Source organism: Lutra lutra, chromosome 1 (genome assembly GCF_902655055.1).
Source record: "Lutra lutra chromosome 1, mLutLut1.2, whole genome shotgun sequence".
In the NCBI taxonomy this organism is placed as follows: Eukaryota; Metazoa; Chordata; class Mammalia; order Carnivora; family Mustelidae; genus Lutra; species Lutra lutra.
The window spans coordinates 119,177,896-119,194,638 of NC_062278.1; the positions used below are offsets into that span (position 1 = coordinate 119,177,896).

At 37.1% G+C, this 16,743-nt stretch overlaps 1 protein-coding gene and 1 non-coding gene across 2 annotated transcripts in view; one reads left to right on the forward strand and one right to left on the reverse strand.

Annotated features, from left to right (window-relative positions):
• The first annotated feature begins 881 nt into the window (after nt 1–881).
• On the forward strand, nt 882–954 carry TRNAK-CUU (transfer RNA lysine (anticodon CUU)). The gene has a single exon. It is a non-coding gene; the product is annotated as a tRNA-Lys (tRNA).
• Nucleotides 955–3,331: 2,377 nt separating this feature from the next.
• Nucleotides 3,332–16,743, reverse strand: part of PIGX (phosphatidylinositol glycan anchor biosynthesis class X) — a 40,189-nt gene continuing 26,777 nt past the window's right edge. The window contains exons 6-8 of the mRNA XM_047732299.1: nt 9,042–9,255; nt 6,921–7,021; nt 3,332–3,849 (exon numbers count right to left, since the gene is read on the reverse strand). Of these exons, the coding sequence (XP_047588255.1) occupies nt 3,706–3,849; nt 6,921–7,021; nt 9,042–9,255 (459 nt within the window). The 3' untranslated portion in view covers nt 3,332–3,705. The remainder of the gene's footprint in view (nt 3,850–6,920; nt 7,022–9,041; nt 9,256–16,743) is intronic.

Sequence of the window (16,743 nt, forward strand, 5' to 3'; positions counted from 1 at the left end):
TATACTTCAGGAAGAGACTGATTCCAGAAGTAAGGTCTGAGATGTAAGAAATCAGATAGCTAGCTAAATCTACCCATCCTATCACTGGTTAGGACAATCCATAAATCCATAAACCCATATTTAATCCATATTATCTCATTCTCTCACAGCCTACCAAACCCTACATTCAACTACCTGCCAGTAGTATATTTTCTAAGTTTGGAGGACAATGTGGAAAGGTGTTAGTCATCTCACCCTAATTTATCTCCATATCTTGAGTACCAATTATCAAAATATAAATGAGTACCTAAAATAAATAGAATTATCTTCCTCGAATCATTCTTAAACTCATTATATTCTGAAATCAATAGAGCTGCATTAGATCTTTCCAGTTTCCAAGCCATATATGTACCATCTTCCATGAGACCTAGCTAAATAATCTAAATTCCTGGTCGAGTGGCTTAGATACACACACACACACACACACACACACACACACACATCTCTGCCCTATCACCACCCTTAGCTGAGGTAACTCATGTCTCTGTTTATCTAAACAAACATAACCTAACATTTAAAGAAAAATAAACCATAAAAGTTCAACAAATACTGGAACAAAATGACCAAGAGGACAGTACCCATTTTCTTCACTTTAAACAAAAAAGGCCATACACAGAATTACAAAACTGATTTTAAAAATACAGTGCTTGGTGTGCCTGGGTGGCTCAGTCCATTAAACAGCTACCTTTGGCTCAGGTCATGATCCCAGGGTCCTTGGATGGAACCTGCTTCCCCCTCTCCCTCTATCACTCCCCCAACTTCTCATGCTCTCTCTCACTGTCAAATAAATAAAACCTTAAAAAAGTAAAAATTAAAAAAATTAAAAATACAGTGCTTAGGGTGCCTGGCTGGCTCAGTTGGTAGAGCATGCGACTCTTGATCTCAGGGTCATGAGTTCAAGCCCCATGTTGGGCACAGAACTTGTTAAAAAAATAAAGTGCTTATTCAAAGTATCCAAAGAAGATAAAAAAGAGTTCAAAACCAGAAATGTTCTATAAAAAGTAATGTCAAAAAAAGTGATGTCATCTGCAACCATTTATTAGGCAAAAAGAGTCATATCAAAGTACTCTTCATTCACTTTCACATTTTTATTACACCCCTGAATACCTGTGTAAATGAATAAATGGCTGAATCATATCCCAGGCCACCATCTCAAATATTAACTTGAAAACTCATTTAAATACTGATGAAACTTGGTTCTGATATACAAAAGAATATATATATATTCATATATATATATATTCTGCCCCCCACATATACTTTCTTTTTTTTCCCCACATACACTCTTAAGAGGTAACAGGTTCCCATCCAGTCATAATTCAATATGCTGTCTGTTCATGTTACTGAATTTTAACTGACATATAATTTCATTTCAGTGTCCCCATACTAATCCCACTGTGAAAGAAATGCTTGTAAAAAACAGGAATTCAGGACGCCTGAGTGGCTCAGTTGGTTAAGCAGCTGCCTTCGGCTCAGGTCATGATCCCAGCGTCCTGGGATCGAGTCCCACATCGGGCTCCTTGCTCATCAGGGAGCCTGCTTCTCCCTCTGCCTCTGCCTGCCATTCTGTCTGCCTGTGCTTGCTCTCTCTCCCTCTCTCTCTCTGACAAATAAATAAATAAAATCTTTAAAAAAAAAAACAGGAATTCTTTCTTGTAAGAAGGTACTAAATAAGTATAAAATTAGACTGGGTTTGAAATATTAGTGGTCTCTAATATTTCTTGTTTCATGGAACTCGGTTGCTTTTTCAATATTTACATTCTTAAGCACACCTTCAAAAAGAACTATTATGACTCATCAAGTCATACATGTCAAATTATAAAAGATTTATTCCCATAAAAACACCAGAATGTTTTAGGAAGCTAAGTGGTGCTAGCATATATAAATATATATCATTCCATTATTCTATGAAACAAACATTGCAAACAAACCCTGGTTTACTGGCTTCTGTTTTAGAACATGCTTGTCCTCAATGCATTGCCCCAAATAAACAGAAGGACATGCTTGCCTTTTTATTTTTATTTTTTTCTTCAAAGACTTTATTTTTAAGTAATCTCTACATCCAACGTGGGGTTCAAACTCAAAACCCTGAGATCAAGAGTTACATGCTCCACTGACCAAGCCAGCCAGGTGCCCCATACATTTTTTATTTTTATTTTTATTATTTTTTAAAATATTTTTATTTCTTTATTTGACAGAGAGAGATCACAAGTAGGCAGAGAGGCAGGCAGAGAGAGAGGGGGAAGCAGGATCCCCACTGAGCAGAAAGCCCAATGTGGGGCTCAATCCCAGGACCCTGAGATCATGACCTGGGTGGAAGGCAGAGGCCCAACCCACTGAGCCACCCAGGTGCCCCCACCTTTTTATTTTTTAATTAGCCTATGGCACTTTATTTTCTAACTTTTCCCAGAAAAACAGTAGAATAAGAACCTTTGTTTAAAAAAGAAGTCACTGAAGATACACAAAAGAGGGGTACCTGGCAGTAGTCAGTAGAGCATGTGACTCTTGATCTCAGGGTCATGAGTTTAAGACCCAAGTTCAGCATGGAGCAAAAGATACAAAAAATATTTTTTTTTTCATAAATGTACAACTTAATAAAACATACTCTAAAATGACAATCTGAATTGTCTTTCTGACAAATTCAGTACTAAACAAAAACTGTGTCTTAGTACTTAGTATTTAATTTCATCTAGCCATTCATATATTCAAAATAGTATAAAATACAAAAAGAATGGAAATGCTTTAAGGAATAATCAATCTTGATATTAATAATTTCTTAGCTGTCCTACTTTATTTTCTTTAAACTCTGGATGAGTAACTTAAATATTCTTATAAAATTAATGTTTAAATAAACTGATTCATCCAAAATATTTTATTCTCATTTATAATGATTTTCTCAATTTTTAGCTGAAATTAAAATGTTTCTATTCATAAAATGAGAATAATTTGTCTCTAACACATAAAGTACTCTTTTCATGACTGAAATGAAAATAAAATCACTTCTCACAAAATAAATATTAATTCAACAAAATTAAGTTTCCTCTCCTATTGGCACTTGCTTAAAGATTATCAATGGGGGGGGGGGGCCTGGGTGGCTCAGTGGGTTAAGCCTCTGCCTTCAGCTCAGGTCATGATCCCAGGGTCCTGGGATCGAGCCCCACATCGGGCTCTCTGCTCCGCAGGGAGCCTGCCTCCACCTCTCTCTCTCTGCCTGCCTCTCTGCCTACTTGTGATCTCTGTCTGTCAAATAAATAAATAAAATCTTTAAAAAAAAACATTAAAAAAAAAGATTATCAATGGTCTATACAACAGAGCTCTAAATTCTGGAATGGGTTGAAAATGGTCTAAAATTTCCTCTAGTACACAAAATTACAGCCATAAATGAAGACAAAAACAATGACATAATTCTAGAAGAACACTCCTTTTTTTTTTAAACATGTTATTTATTTATTTGAGAGCTAGAGTATAAGCAGGGGAGAACAACAGAGGGAGAGGGAGAAGCAGGCTCCCTGTGGAGCAAGGAGCTGGATCTCAGGACCCTGAGATCATGAACTGAAGGAAGCCACTTAACCGACTGAGCCACCCAGGCACCCCTAGAAGAACATTTCTGATCTCAAGTAAATAGGTCTTATTTAGGTTTATGGGAAGCATTAAGCTCCACAAAACTTATAGGGAAAAATGGCCATATTTGAAAACAGCCACAAGGATCAGAGTTGAACACAGGATGGTAATGAGCAGAGTCACAGAACATACTAAAGAGGTATGTATAGTTAGTCCCACTGGAACCTGTAGAGTCACATTCTTATATACCTAGAGAAAGAGAGAGAGAGAGGTTAGAGACATCTAAAATGCAGGCCCTAAGGTGAGACCACTATTTCTTTGACTTTAATGTAATTTTTTTCTTTTAGTATCTTTCAGCCAATGCTACACTACATGTAACATTATTGTTTGAGTGATTCTTTTGGATTCAACATTTCATTTAATGTAACAGAATCAGATTCATCACAATAATCCTTAAATTCTCATTAATTTTGATTTCTACTTTTTACTGATGCTAGCTATCTCCCATTGTCACCTCTGTAATCAGTATAAACATTTACTTCTTTTTGTTACCTTTCTATTAGAATACAGAATTATCTCTCAGTCAAAGCTCTAAAGGAAAAACATTAAAACAACAATAAAGCTAAAGTATCCAATCACTTCTGTTTTGCTGTTTCTCTCCCCAAACTACCTTTAAAAAAGTCTATTATTCACAAATTACACAGTTGAATGTGTCTTTTACTGTTAAAACATCAAAGTCACTGTCATCCTGACCAACAAAACAGTTCTCCTACAGTTCAACTTGGTTTCTATTTTCTATTTGGTTTTGAAGATAAAGAGGGTAAAAACTCTAGGAAATTTTGTGGTTTAAAATAGTTTTTAGGGACACCTGTGTGGCTCAGTCGGTTAACTGTCTGTCTTCCGCTTAGGTCATGAGCCCAGTCAGATGGAGTCCTGCATCGGGATCCCTGTTCAGCAAGGAGCCTGCTTCTCTATCTGCCTGCTGCTCCCCCTGCTTGTACTCATGTGCTCTTTATTTTAAATAAATAAAAATTATTTATTTAAATAAATAAAATCTTTAAATAAAAAAGAAAGTAAAATCATAAAAAAATAAAATAAAATCGGGTTTTTTAAAAAAGATTTATTTATTTATTTGACAGACAGAGATCACAAGTAGGCAGAGAGGCGGGGGGGGGGGCAGGCTCCCCCCTGAGCAGACTGATGCGGGGCTCGATCCCAGGACCCTGAGATCATGACCTGAGCCGAAGGCAGAGGCCTAACCCGCTGAGCCACCCAGGCGCCCCAATAAAATCGGTTTTTAAAAATATTAAAATTTAGGTAACTTGGGAATGCTCTTATTTTTTATTCCTTTTTATAAATATCTGGAGTATAATTTCACATCCAAAACAAATGTTAATAACATAATCTGTAACAAAACCACCTGAAAATTATCTTTTAAAAAACTGGTGTCTTAAACAAACAAGACTTAGTGTAGATCACCACCTCAGTGATGCTCACCTATTTTCCTGATATATATAAACAAGAAATGTTAACACACACATAACACACACAAATCAAAGGGTTCATTAAGACCTTTTATTTCAAGTTACATGGTCTAAAAGAGAACTGAATTCAGAATGTTTTAATAAGGTAATTACTTATTTTGTAGCAATGCACACTACCAGTATTTTAAATTAATAAATTGTAAACACTAATTATACTCTTCATTCACATAAGAAAATCACATGTAATTCTCCAGATGTATTTTAGAGTGTAAAAAAAAAAGTTCAGGTTCCATATACTAATGGAAATCTACTCAAAAGCAACTCTACGCTGCAAAACATATTAGCAGAGTCATACGTCTTACAATTGTCAGCTCTAAGAGAGTTCCCCACTACAAAATAGCAGTGCTTTATAATAAGACTTAACGGTAACTAGTTGTTTTCTAGGCTAGCTGGTAGACAGGCTTCAAAGCAACTCCAAGGAAAATACTTCAAATCTATATTAATCTACAACAGCACATACAAACAAATCTGCTTTATGTTTATCTGTCTGTCTGTGGGCTTAACATTTGAATTTATTTTACTTTTATTGCAGACTCATTTGACTCCTTGTAAAAGTAAATTGTAAAAATGATGACAGAGATTGTGCTATTCCACCAAAGGAGGCAGACCTTAAAGATAATTAGGGTGAAAGTGAAACACAAACAGATAGTACAATCATCAGTTAAAATGCAGCTCATAAAAGAGGAAGGAAAGGTCAGGAAAAGAGGGAAAGAAGAGAGATGGTTGTATAAGATGGTTGCCACTCTGAACAGAGAGAAGTAGACCATGTTAACTTAAGAAGGTAAATAGAAAAGTGTACACTCCTCAGACAAAGCCAATGTCAATGAAATAAGAATACTTACCTAATTTATTAACTGAAAACAAGGTCGGGGTCAAAACTATTAAAATGGCTGGCCACAACCTGGATTTAGATATATAAATTGCAATACAACTGTCTAGAAACTTTATAGTTGAAATATTACTACTTGGAGTCTTTATTTCCCTTTTCTCACTTTTTCTATGTAATATATTAAAGTTAACTGATTTTGTTGTTCAAAAATTAATAAAAAGTTCTAAATAAAATAAAGTACCTATAAAGTAAAACCAAGAATGAAACTGGACCACCTTCTTAAACCATACGTAAAAATAAACTCAAAATGGACTAAAAACCTAAATGTGAGACAAGAAACCATCAAACCCCTGGAAAAAACATAGGCAGTGATTTCTTTGATATCAGCTGTTGAAACATTTTTCTAGATAAAGTAAAACCAGATGGACATAGCACTGTTATTTGTTGCTACTCCACACGTTTAAAAAGCATATTAGCTTACTTGGGCTCCAGACTAATATAAGGCATGGAACTAACCCTAAATCTCCAGTCCCCAAATTAAATGATTCTATGACTCTACGGAAATTAGGAGCCATTGTTGCTATCAGCAAAGAAGTAACATTAAAAACAAACAAAGGGCTCCTGGGTGGCTCAGTTGGTTAAGTAGTTGTCTTCGGGCCAGGTCCTGATCCCAGGGTCCTAGGATCGAGCCCCACATTGGGCTCCTTGCTCAGCAGGAGCCTGTTTCTCCCTCTCCCTTTGCCTCCCTCTCCCTGTACTTGTTCTCTCTTTCCCTGTCAAATAAATATATAAAATCTTTTTTTAAAAATTAAAAAAAAATAAAAACAAATAAAAACCAGCTTTTAATGGTAGAATATAAAATGCTAATATCCCTTAAATGTGGCAGAAACATTATGAGTTTTAAATAATGCAGCATGATCAAAAAACACCTCAAAATATTAACTTACTGATTTGTATTTCATATTGTTCCACTGGCATATATCCTTATTCTTCAAAGCACAAGGAGCTGCCACTTGTGACTGAGCCCAGCATTTCAAAATTGGAAACTCTGAGAAAAAGTGGTAGAACATTGTATCAGAAAACATGCATCTGGACTAGACACTAAGCCAGTCTTCCATGTTGAGATATGAGTACTCATACTCTTTGCCACACAATGTACAAGACCTGAATCCATCTATCACATGCCGTTTTATTTTAGCCACCTGTTCTAAGAGGATGCCTAAGAAATTACAAAATTACCAAGCCTGTACAGAAGTTAAGCATGAGTTCTTAACAAATCCCATTACAGTAGGTGCCACTTTTTTTCTTAAGATGTTATTTATTTATTTATTTGAGAGAGAGAATGAGCAGAGGGAGGGAGAAGCAGACTCCCCACTAAGCAGGAAGCCAGCTGTGGAGCTTAATCCCAGGATGTAGACATCATGACCTGAGCCGAAGGCAGACACCCAACCTACTGAGCCACCCAGGTGCCCCCAGTGGGTACAATTTTTTAAAAAAACTTTAACTTAAACTTTTTTTGAAGTATAACATATACTCAGAAAAATTAACAGATCCTAAGCATACAACTGAAAAGAATTTCCATAGATTACACAAACCCATATAAAGAGCATTCAGACTAAAAAAAACAAAACAAAACAAAACACAATACCAGAACTCCAGATGGTCTCTGAAGAGAGGGCACTTTTCCAAACTTTATTCTGAGTAATTAAAAGAAAAAAAACTAGGTTGGATGAACAGATCTAACAAAGTTGAACAGTTTATTATTTTCTCATCATGAAATAGATCATGGCAGCAAAGGATGATTAAAAACTTCCTATCGCCCAGTCTTTGGTGCTACTGATTTGTGAATATTCTAATCAACCTAAATTTGGAGACACAAAGAACCAAAATCTGAAAGGGACTTCTTAAAGTCCTGATTCTAGGAAGACTGAAAATGAGGCTGCATAGTTCCTTGTTTTGTTTTGTTTTTTAATTCAAATGCACAAATAAAAACAGAAAGAACAATTACTCCCCAAACCAAAAACTCATGGCTAACAATTACACAAAACTAGGTGGTAAAGTATTCCCTCAAACACAAAAAATCTATACAAGTATAGACAAAACACCAACAGCTGTAAATCCTGCAAATCAGCATAAAGAAACAGAAAGCTGCACAGGGGCAGAGGATCAATGGCCAAAAAAAAAAACCCCACACCAGACATTATATGAGTCCTCATACAAGAACACAGCACCACCTATAGTCTTGTCAAAAGAATCAAACTGAATCTGATCAACAGCTCTGGAGCCAGCAGCCAATTTCCAGGAAATAAAGAGGCTAGATGAATGGCATAAGCACAATCACGAAAACCTCAACTATGAGAAACTAGACAAGTTAGATGACCCAGGTTTCTCAACAGGTGAATCTAAAAAAAAGAAAGGGAAAGAGGGGAAACCTGTAAATTAAGAGACTTAGTGGAAATACTTTTCTTCAAATGGGGAAGGTAAGGCTTTACTATCCACGAATGCCCACTTGGGTGAAAAAAGTATAAACAAACATAAGCAACTGATTAAAAGTCAGGATATGGGTTAGTCTTAGAGGAAAGGAAGAGGCTATGATTGAGACGGGACACACAGCTGCTTCTAGGGTGACTGGTAAAGCTCTATTTCTCTACCTGGGTGGTAGTTATAAGGGTCTTTGCCTTATAATAATATACTAAACTATTTATTTGTGAAGTTTTTCTATACTTATGGTGTATTTTACAATGAAAAGGTTAAAAAAAGGGGGCTGCCTGAGTGGCTCAGTCAGTTCTTCTTCGGCTCAGGTCATGGTCCTGGAATCAAATCCCACATCAGGCTCCTTGTTCAGCAGGGAGCCTGCTTATCCTTCTCCCTCTGCTGCTCCCTCCGCTTGTGCTCTCTTTCTCTCTCTGACAAATAAATAAATAAATAAATAAAATCTTCTAAAAAAGAAAAAACAAGTTAAAAAGGAAAGAAAAAAGAAACCTTCTGTCATCCCTGTCCTTGACTTTGGACTTGCCACTATACCTTTATTTTTATTTTCAACCGCAGAAAAGACTTGCAACTCTCACCTTGGTCACAATACATCAATAAATCAGGGTTATTGACCACAATAAAGGTTTCTCCATCTTTACTATGTGGCCGATGATAGCGGTAGTGCACAGGCAAAAAAGCTTGGAAACAATCAATGCACTGTGAATCTTGTCTGGCATAAATAAGAACTTCGGATTCCTTAGACAAATAATTGGGAGCTTCTATATTAAAGTCTTCGGAAACCATCACTGCCTATCAAAAAGAAAACAAATATTAATCCAAAGAAGAAATGGAGAAAATCAATAAAACCAGAAGAATGCTATACAGATGAACAGAAATGTCAAATTCACTCCCCCTATAAACAATTCCCATTTCATTCTATCCTCGATTTTAAATAGAAAAATAAGATGTGATCTATGTTTAATAAAAGTTTGTTTACTAAAAGTAAACTGAGGAAATTATACTCTGGGGTGTGGAATTTCCCCATAACAAAAATTATGTATTTATAATATCCTTATCAAGCTTTGTTTAGGTGACAAAACAGGTACTAAGAAAAGAGAAATTTTGTGAATACAGCATCATTTAATAAATATGAAAACTATGACAAAAACAGTTAACCCAGTATTGGTTGAAATGATTGGTATCATTCTGGTAATTTCCTGTTCTTCAGAAAATTAGGTAAGATGGCAGTGAGTAAGATAGAGCACTGTGGTGAGGAAGTCAAAGCAAAGGTCAGTACTCTTCCCATATTAGGTATAAAAAGTTAAAAGGAAAATAGTAAATGGTTCTTTAAAAAAATAATATGGTAAAAACCATTTTAAAACAGGTATTCTAGGGGCACCTGGGTGGCTCAGTCAGTTAAGTGTCAGCCTTCAGCCTTCAGTTCATGATCTCAGGGTCCTGGGATTGAGCCCTGTATTGGGCTCCCGGCTCAGGGAGGCATCTGCTTTTCCCTCTCCCACTGCCCCTCCCCCCTGCTCATGCTTTTGCTCACTCTCTCTCAAATGAAGAAATAGAAAAGATCTTTAGGGGCGCCTGGGTGGCTCAGTGGGTTGGGCCGCTGCCTTCGGCTCAGGTCATGATCCCAGAGTCCTGGGATCGAGCCCCACATTGGGCTCTCTGCTCAGCGGGGGGCCTGCTTCCTCCTCTCTCTCTGCCTGCCTCTCTGCCTACTTGTGATTTCTCTCTGTCAAATAAATAAATAAAATCTTTAAAAAAAAAAAAAAAGAAAAGATCTTTAAAAAAGAAAAAGGTATTCTATTCCAAAAGTAAAAATGCATATGTGAGAGAAAATAGTCCTAAATTATAATGTAAGTACATATTATATATGTATATCCATCCACACATATTTCTGTATAAACATACATACACACATTCACATTCACATATATTTACACATACATATATACAGACACTATATAATCTGTGAGTCTGTGTGTATGTGTGTATGTACAGATGTACACACACACAACTTGTCTCTAGATTCTCTATGTGAAGCCCTGACATATCTCCAGGGAAAAAAAAAAAAAAAAAAAAAAACAGAATTAACATCTTCCCATCATGGCAAACATCCTAATTCTCCTGTTTCAGAGTGACACCAAGTGCTGTATTTTTTCACGTTTTTCCTTCTCTGTTAATCACAGGAATAAAAAAGTTCATTGGCAAAGGGCAAGGAATATAATAATCTTATGACTCATAATGAACTTTAAAGGTGATTAAATTAAACCACTGTCAATGAGGGCATTGTTCAAGAATCCAGCCGCTGCTTGGATATGCTCAATGACTAAAATGGAGGTTATTACTTTGAGTCATATCATTTTATCTTCCGTTAAAAGGTTATTCCTTTTTTTTTTTTTAGATTTATTTATTTGAGAGAGAGAATAAGAGTGTGGGAGGGAGGGTCAGAGAGAAGAGGGAGAGAGTCTTAAGCAGAATCAGTGCTGAGTCCAGAGCCCAACACAGGACTCGATCCCACAACCCCGAGGTCATGACCTGAGCCGACAACCAGGAGTCAGACGCTCAACCTACTGTGCCACCCAGGTATCCCCATTCCTTTTTTATAAGTAGAAATCTGATGCTCTGGTCTTTAACATTCGCAACTGTCCTTGCTTACAGTATCTACAATAAATCTGTTCCTTATTTCACTAAGGGTCACTCAAACATCTCCACTAAGTTTTCTCCTCCTCAGAGAAACAGTCATAGTTCTCTTAGGGGGGCCTGGGTAAACAGCTATAATGTATTATCAAAAAACCGAAATGATACACAAAAAATTCATCAAACAAGAGTATATACTTGTTAACAGGCATGGACCTATTCCTTTTCACAATACTCAACTAACACATGTCACAAACCACCAGAGCTAAGTTAAATGAGTTAAGCTATGAAATTGTGCCATGTCTGTAACATTTGCCAGATCTTTCTCTTATGAACTACAGCTCTTTCAAAAACAGGAAAAAATTCTCCCAATTAAGACACAGTAATTGGTGCCTTTGAACAACTTATACAATCTAAAAATATGACTTTATAAAAAAATGAAATGTAGACTACTTTTCTGACACTGGGATGTTAATTCTAACAGCACATTTTAAAAAATGATCTCCCTGGCTAAAGGTTCACCAATTTTACCCATCTCAAAGAACCAGCTTTATTTCGCTGGTTTTCCCTATTGTGTTTCTATTTTCTAATTCATTGATTTCTGCTGTTTTTACTATTCCTATTCTCCTACTTAACTTTGGTTTCACATGCTCTTCTTTTTATAATTTAGGGAGGCTTATCTATCACTAATCTGAGATCTTTCTTCTTTCTAAAACAGGCATTTTAGGACTACAGATTTCCCCCTAAATGCAGCTCTAGCAGCACCCTACTAATCTAATATATTGTGTTTTCACTTTTATTCAGTTCAAAATCCCTTATTTCCCTTTTGATTTCTTCTTTGACCCACGGACTACTTAGAAGTATGTTGATTGGCTCCCAAATGTTTGAGCCTTTTCCAGAGAGCTTTCTTTCTTTCTTTTTTTTTTTAAGATCTTATTTATTTGAGAGAGATATAAAGACAGCTCATGCACAAGCGGGCAGAGTGGCCGGCAGAAGGAGAGGGAGAAGCAGGCTCCCAGCTGAGCAGAGAGCTCGACATGGGGCTTGATCCCAGTACCCCAGGATCATAACCTAAGATGAAGGTAGGCACTTAACCAACTGAGCCACCCAGGCACCGAAGATCCTTCCATTCTTAATATCTACTTTAATTCCTCTGTAGTCAAAGAACATACTTTGTGAAACTTGAATTTGTCTAAATATATTGAGACTTGTTTTATGACATAGAATATGCTCTATCTTGATAAGTGTTCCAGGTACATCTAAAAAGAATGTATATTCATTCCACTGTTGCTGGGAAGAGTGGTCTATAAATGCCAATTAGGTCAAGTTGACTGTTTTATTCAAATCTTATAAAGCCTTACTAATTTCTTGTATCAATTAGTGAGAAAAGGGTACTGAAACCTTCAGCTATAAGTTATACCTTACAGTTCTACCAGTTTTTCTTCATCCATTTTGAATCTGTGCTATTAGGTACATAAATGTTTATGGTTATTATTTCCTCCTGCTGAGTTGATCCCATTATCAAAATGCCTTCCTTTAGCTCTGGTGATAGTCTTTGTTCTGAAATCCAATTCACCTAAAATTAATATACCCACTTCAGCTTATTTGACCAGTATGAGCACATCACATCTTTTCTTTTCTTTTTTTTAAAGATTTTATTTATTTATTGAATAGAGAGAGAGAGAGAGAGAGATCACAAGTAGGCAGAGCAGCAGGCAGAGAGCGAGCCTGATTGAGCAAAGAGAGAGCCTGTTGAGCAGAGAGCCTGATACGGGTCTTGATCCCAGGACCCTGAAATCATGACCTGAGCCGAAGGCAGAGGCTTAATGCTCTAAACCACCCAGGCACCTCCATATCTTTTCTTTTAAAATTTAAATGTTTTAAAATAAGACATTTCTTGTAAGCAACATACAGTTGGATCTTGCTTTCTTATCCAATCTGATGATCTCTGTCTTTTAATGGGGATATTTAGACATTTATATTTAATGTGACCATTGATATGGTTAAGTTGAAGTGTATCATCTTGTTTTCTATATTTAACATCCATTCTTTGTTCCTTTTCTGTTCTTTCTCTGCTTTTTGGATTGAATGTTTTTTATAATTTCATTGTATCTGCTTTGCTGGCATACTAGCTAAAACTCTTCGTGTTTTTCTTAACTTTTATTTATTTTTAGGTAGGCTCTAGGCCCAATGTGGGGCTTGAACTCATGACCCTGAGATCAAAAGTTGCCTTGCTCCACCACCTGAGCCAGCCAGGCACCCCTGGCTCTTTGTTATAAAATAACTGTTTGTTATTTTTATGTTTAAGGTTTACAGTAAACATCTTTAATGTAGCACAGTCTACCCTTAAGTGGTATTAAACTACTTCACATTTAGTGTAACAACCTTATAAAAGTATGCTTCCATCTTCTCCTTCCCAACTTTGTGATATTTGGTGTCATGCATTTTATTTTTACATATGGTATGAATGTTATATTATTTTTTCAATTATCTGGTAAATAAAAAATTTAAATAAGAGGGGAAAAAGTCTTTTTTTTAAACATTTTATTTATTTATTTGAGAGAAGAGAGAGACAGTGAGAGAGAGCATGAGTGAGGAGAAGGTCAGAGGGAGAAGCAGACTCCCCGTGGAGCTGGGAGCCTGATGTGGGACTCGATCCCGGGACTCCAGGATCATGACCTGAGCTGAAGGCAGTCGCTTAACCAACTGAGCCACCCAGGCGCCCAAGAGGGGAAAAAGTCTTATGTTTACCCATGTAGTTATCATTTCAAGTGCTCTTCTCTCCCTAGTGTAGATACAGATTTTATCTGGTATTATTTTCCTTCTGCCTGAAAGACCTCCTATAACATTTTTTATAGTGGAGGTCTGTTAGTGATTAATTCTTTTAGATGTCTGAAAAGTATCTCACCTCCACTTTGAAAGATATTATCACTGCATACAGAATTCAAAACTCACAGGTTTCTTTTCTTTCCATACTTTAAGGATGGTGTTGTACTATTTTCTTGTTTGCATTATTATTATTATTATTTTAAAGATTTTGTTTATTTATTTGACAGATCACAAGTAGGCAGAGAGGCAGGCAGAGAGAGTGGGGGAAGCAGGCTCCCCGCCGAGCAGAGAGTCCAACTTGGGGCTCGATCCCAGGACTCTGGGATCATGACCCGAGCCGAAGGCAGAGACTTTAACCCACTGAGCCACCCAGGTGCCCCGCATTATTATTTTTTAAAAAGATTTATTTATTTATTTATTTGACAGACAGATCACAAGTAGGCAGAGAGGCAGGCAGAGATAGAGAGAGGAGGAAGCAGGCTCCCTGCTGAGCAGAGAGCCCAATTCGGGGCTTGATCCCAGAATCCTGGGATCATGACCTGACCTGAAGGCAGAGGCTTTAGCCCACTGAGCCACCCAGGGACCCCTTGTTTGCATTATTTTTGACAAGAAACCTGTTACCTTTATCTTTGTTCCCTTATATTTTACGTGTTTTTCTTTCCCTCTTGCCACTTTAAAAATTTTCTTATTCTCTGGCTTAAATCAACAACATAAGAAACAACAGGTGCTGGCAAGGATATAGAGAAAGGGGAACCCTTTTGCACTGTTGATAGGAATGCTAACTGATACAGCCACTCTAGAACACAGTATCAATGTTCTTCAAAAAATTAATGATCCAGCAATAGCACTACTAGGTATTTACCTAAAGAATACAAAAATATTAATTTAAAGGGATACATGCACCCTGATGTTTATAGCAGCATTTTCTTAGCTAAATTATGGAAACAGCCTAAAAGTCCATCAATGGATGAATGGATAAAGAAGATTCAGGGGTGTCTGGCTGGTTCAGTCAGTAGAGCATGTGACTCTTGATCTCAGGGCTGTGGGTTCAAGCCCCATGTTGGCCAGGGAGCCTACTTAAAAATAAAAAGATGTAGTATATATATACAATGGACTATTATTCGGCCATAAAAAAGAATGAAATCTTGCCATTTGCAATGACATGGATGGAGCCAGAGAGTATTAGGCTAAGTGAAATAAGTCAGGGAAAGACAAAAAGACAAATGCCGTATGATTTCACTCACACATGGAACTTAAGAAAGAAAACAAACGAACAAGGAGAATAAAAAAAAAAAAGAAGGGGGGGTGGCAAACCAAGAAACAGATTCTTTTTTTTTTAAAGATTTTATTTATTTATTTGACAGACAGAGATCACAAGTAGGCTGAGAGGCAGGCAGAGAGAGAGAGGAGGAAGCAGGCTCCCTGCTGAGCAGAGAGCCCGATGTGGGGCTCGATCCCAGGACCCTGGGATTATGACCTGAGCTGAAGGCAGAGGCTTTAACCCACTGAGCCACCCAGGTGCCCCATAAGAAACAGATTCTTAAATAAAGAGAACAAACTGATGGTTACCAGAAGGGAGGGAGGGAGGGGAAGGAGGGAGGGGTGGGGTGGGGTGGGGGGGGTGTGTGTGTGTGTGTGTGTGTGTGTGTGTGTGTGTGTGTGTGTGTGTTAAACAGGTGATTGTGATTAAGGAGTGCACTTGTTATGAGGAGAACTGGGTGATATATGGAAGTGTTGAATCACCATTTAGTACACCTGAAGCTAATATTACACTGTATGTTAACTAACTGGAATTTAAATAAAAATTTAAAATTTTTTTCTCATTCTCATTGTTTTTTTTTTTTTAAGATTTTATTCATTTGAGAGAGAAAGATAGTGAGTGAGCACAAGGTGAGAGGGGGTAGAGGGAGAGGGAGAAGTAGACTCCACTGAGCATGGAGCCCAACATGGGGCTTAACCCCAGGACCCCGAGATCATGACCTAAGCCAAAGTCCGACACTTAACTGACTGAGCCACCCAGGTGCCCCTCATCTCATTGTTTTAAACAATTTGAGTACATGCACCTCGGGATAGTTTTCTTCATGTTTCTGGCACTTGAGCAGCTTAGACATATGGATTTATAGTTTTCACCAAATTTGGAAATTTCTCAGCCATTATTTCTTCAAATTTTTTTCCATCTCCATTTCTCTCTTCTCTCCTTGGGGATTCCAATCACACCTTCCCTACCCCACTCCCCACACTGAGCTTCATTGAGATATAATTGACATATAACATTGTATAGGTCTAAGGCATACAACATCACGATTTGAAATATGTTTATAATGCAAAATGATTGCCACAGTAAGGTTAGTTAACACATCCATCATCACTCATAGTTACCTCTTATGTATATGTGTGCGTACAATGAAAACTTTTATTTTATTACTTTTTAAAGTAATCTCTACATCCAGCACCGGGCTCAAACTCATGACCCTGAGATCAAGAGTCGTATGCTCTACTGAGCCAGCAAGGTACCCCTGATGAACACTTTTAAAGTATACTCTTTTAACAATTTTCAAATATATAACACACTATTGTTAACTATAGTCACCATGCTATACACTAGACCCCCTGAATTTACTCATCTTATAACTGGATGTCTATACTCTTTGAACACCTTCACCTGTTTCTCCCACACTCTTGCTCCTGGCCACCATCAATCTACTCTGTTTCTATGATTTCAGGTTTTTTTTAGATTCCACATACAAATGAGATCATACAGTATTTGTCTTTCTCTGACTTATTTCACTTAGCTTGTAGCAAATGGCAGGATTTTCT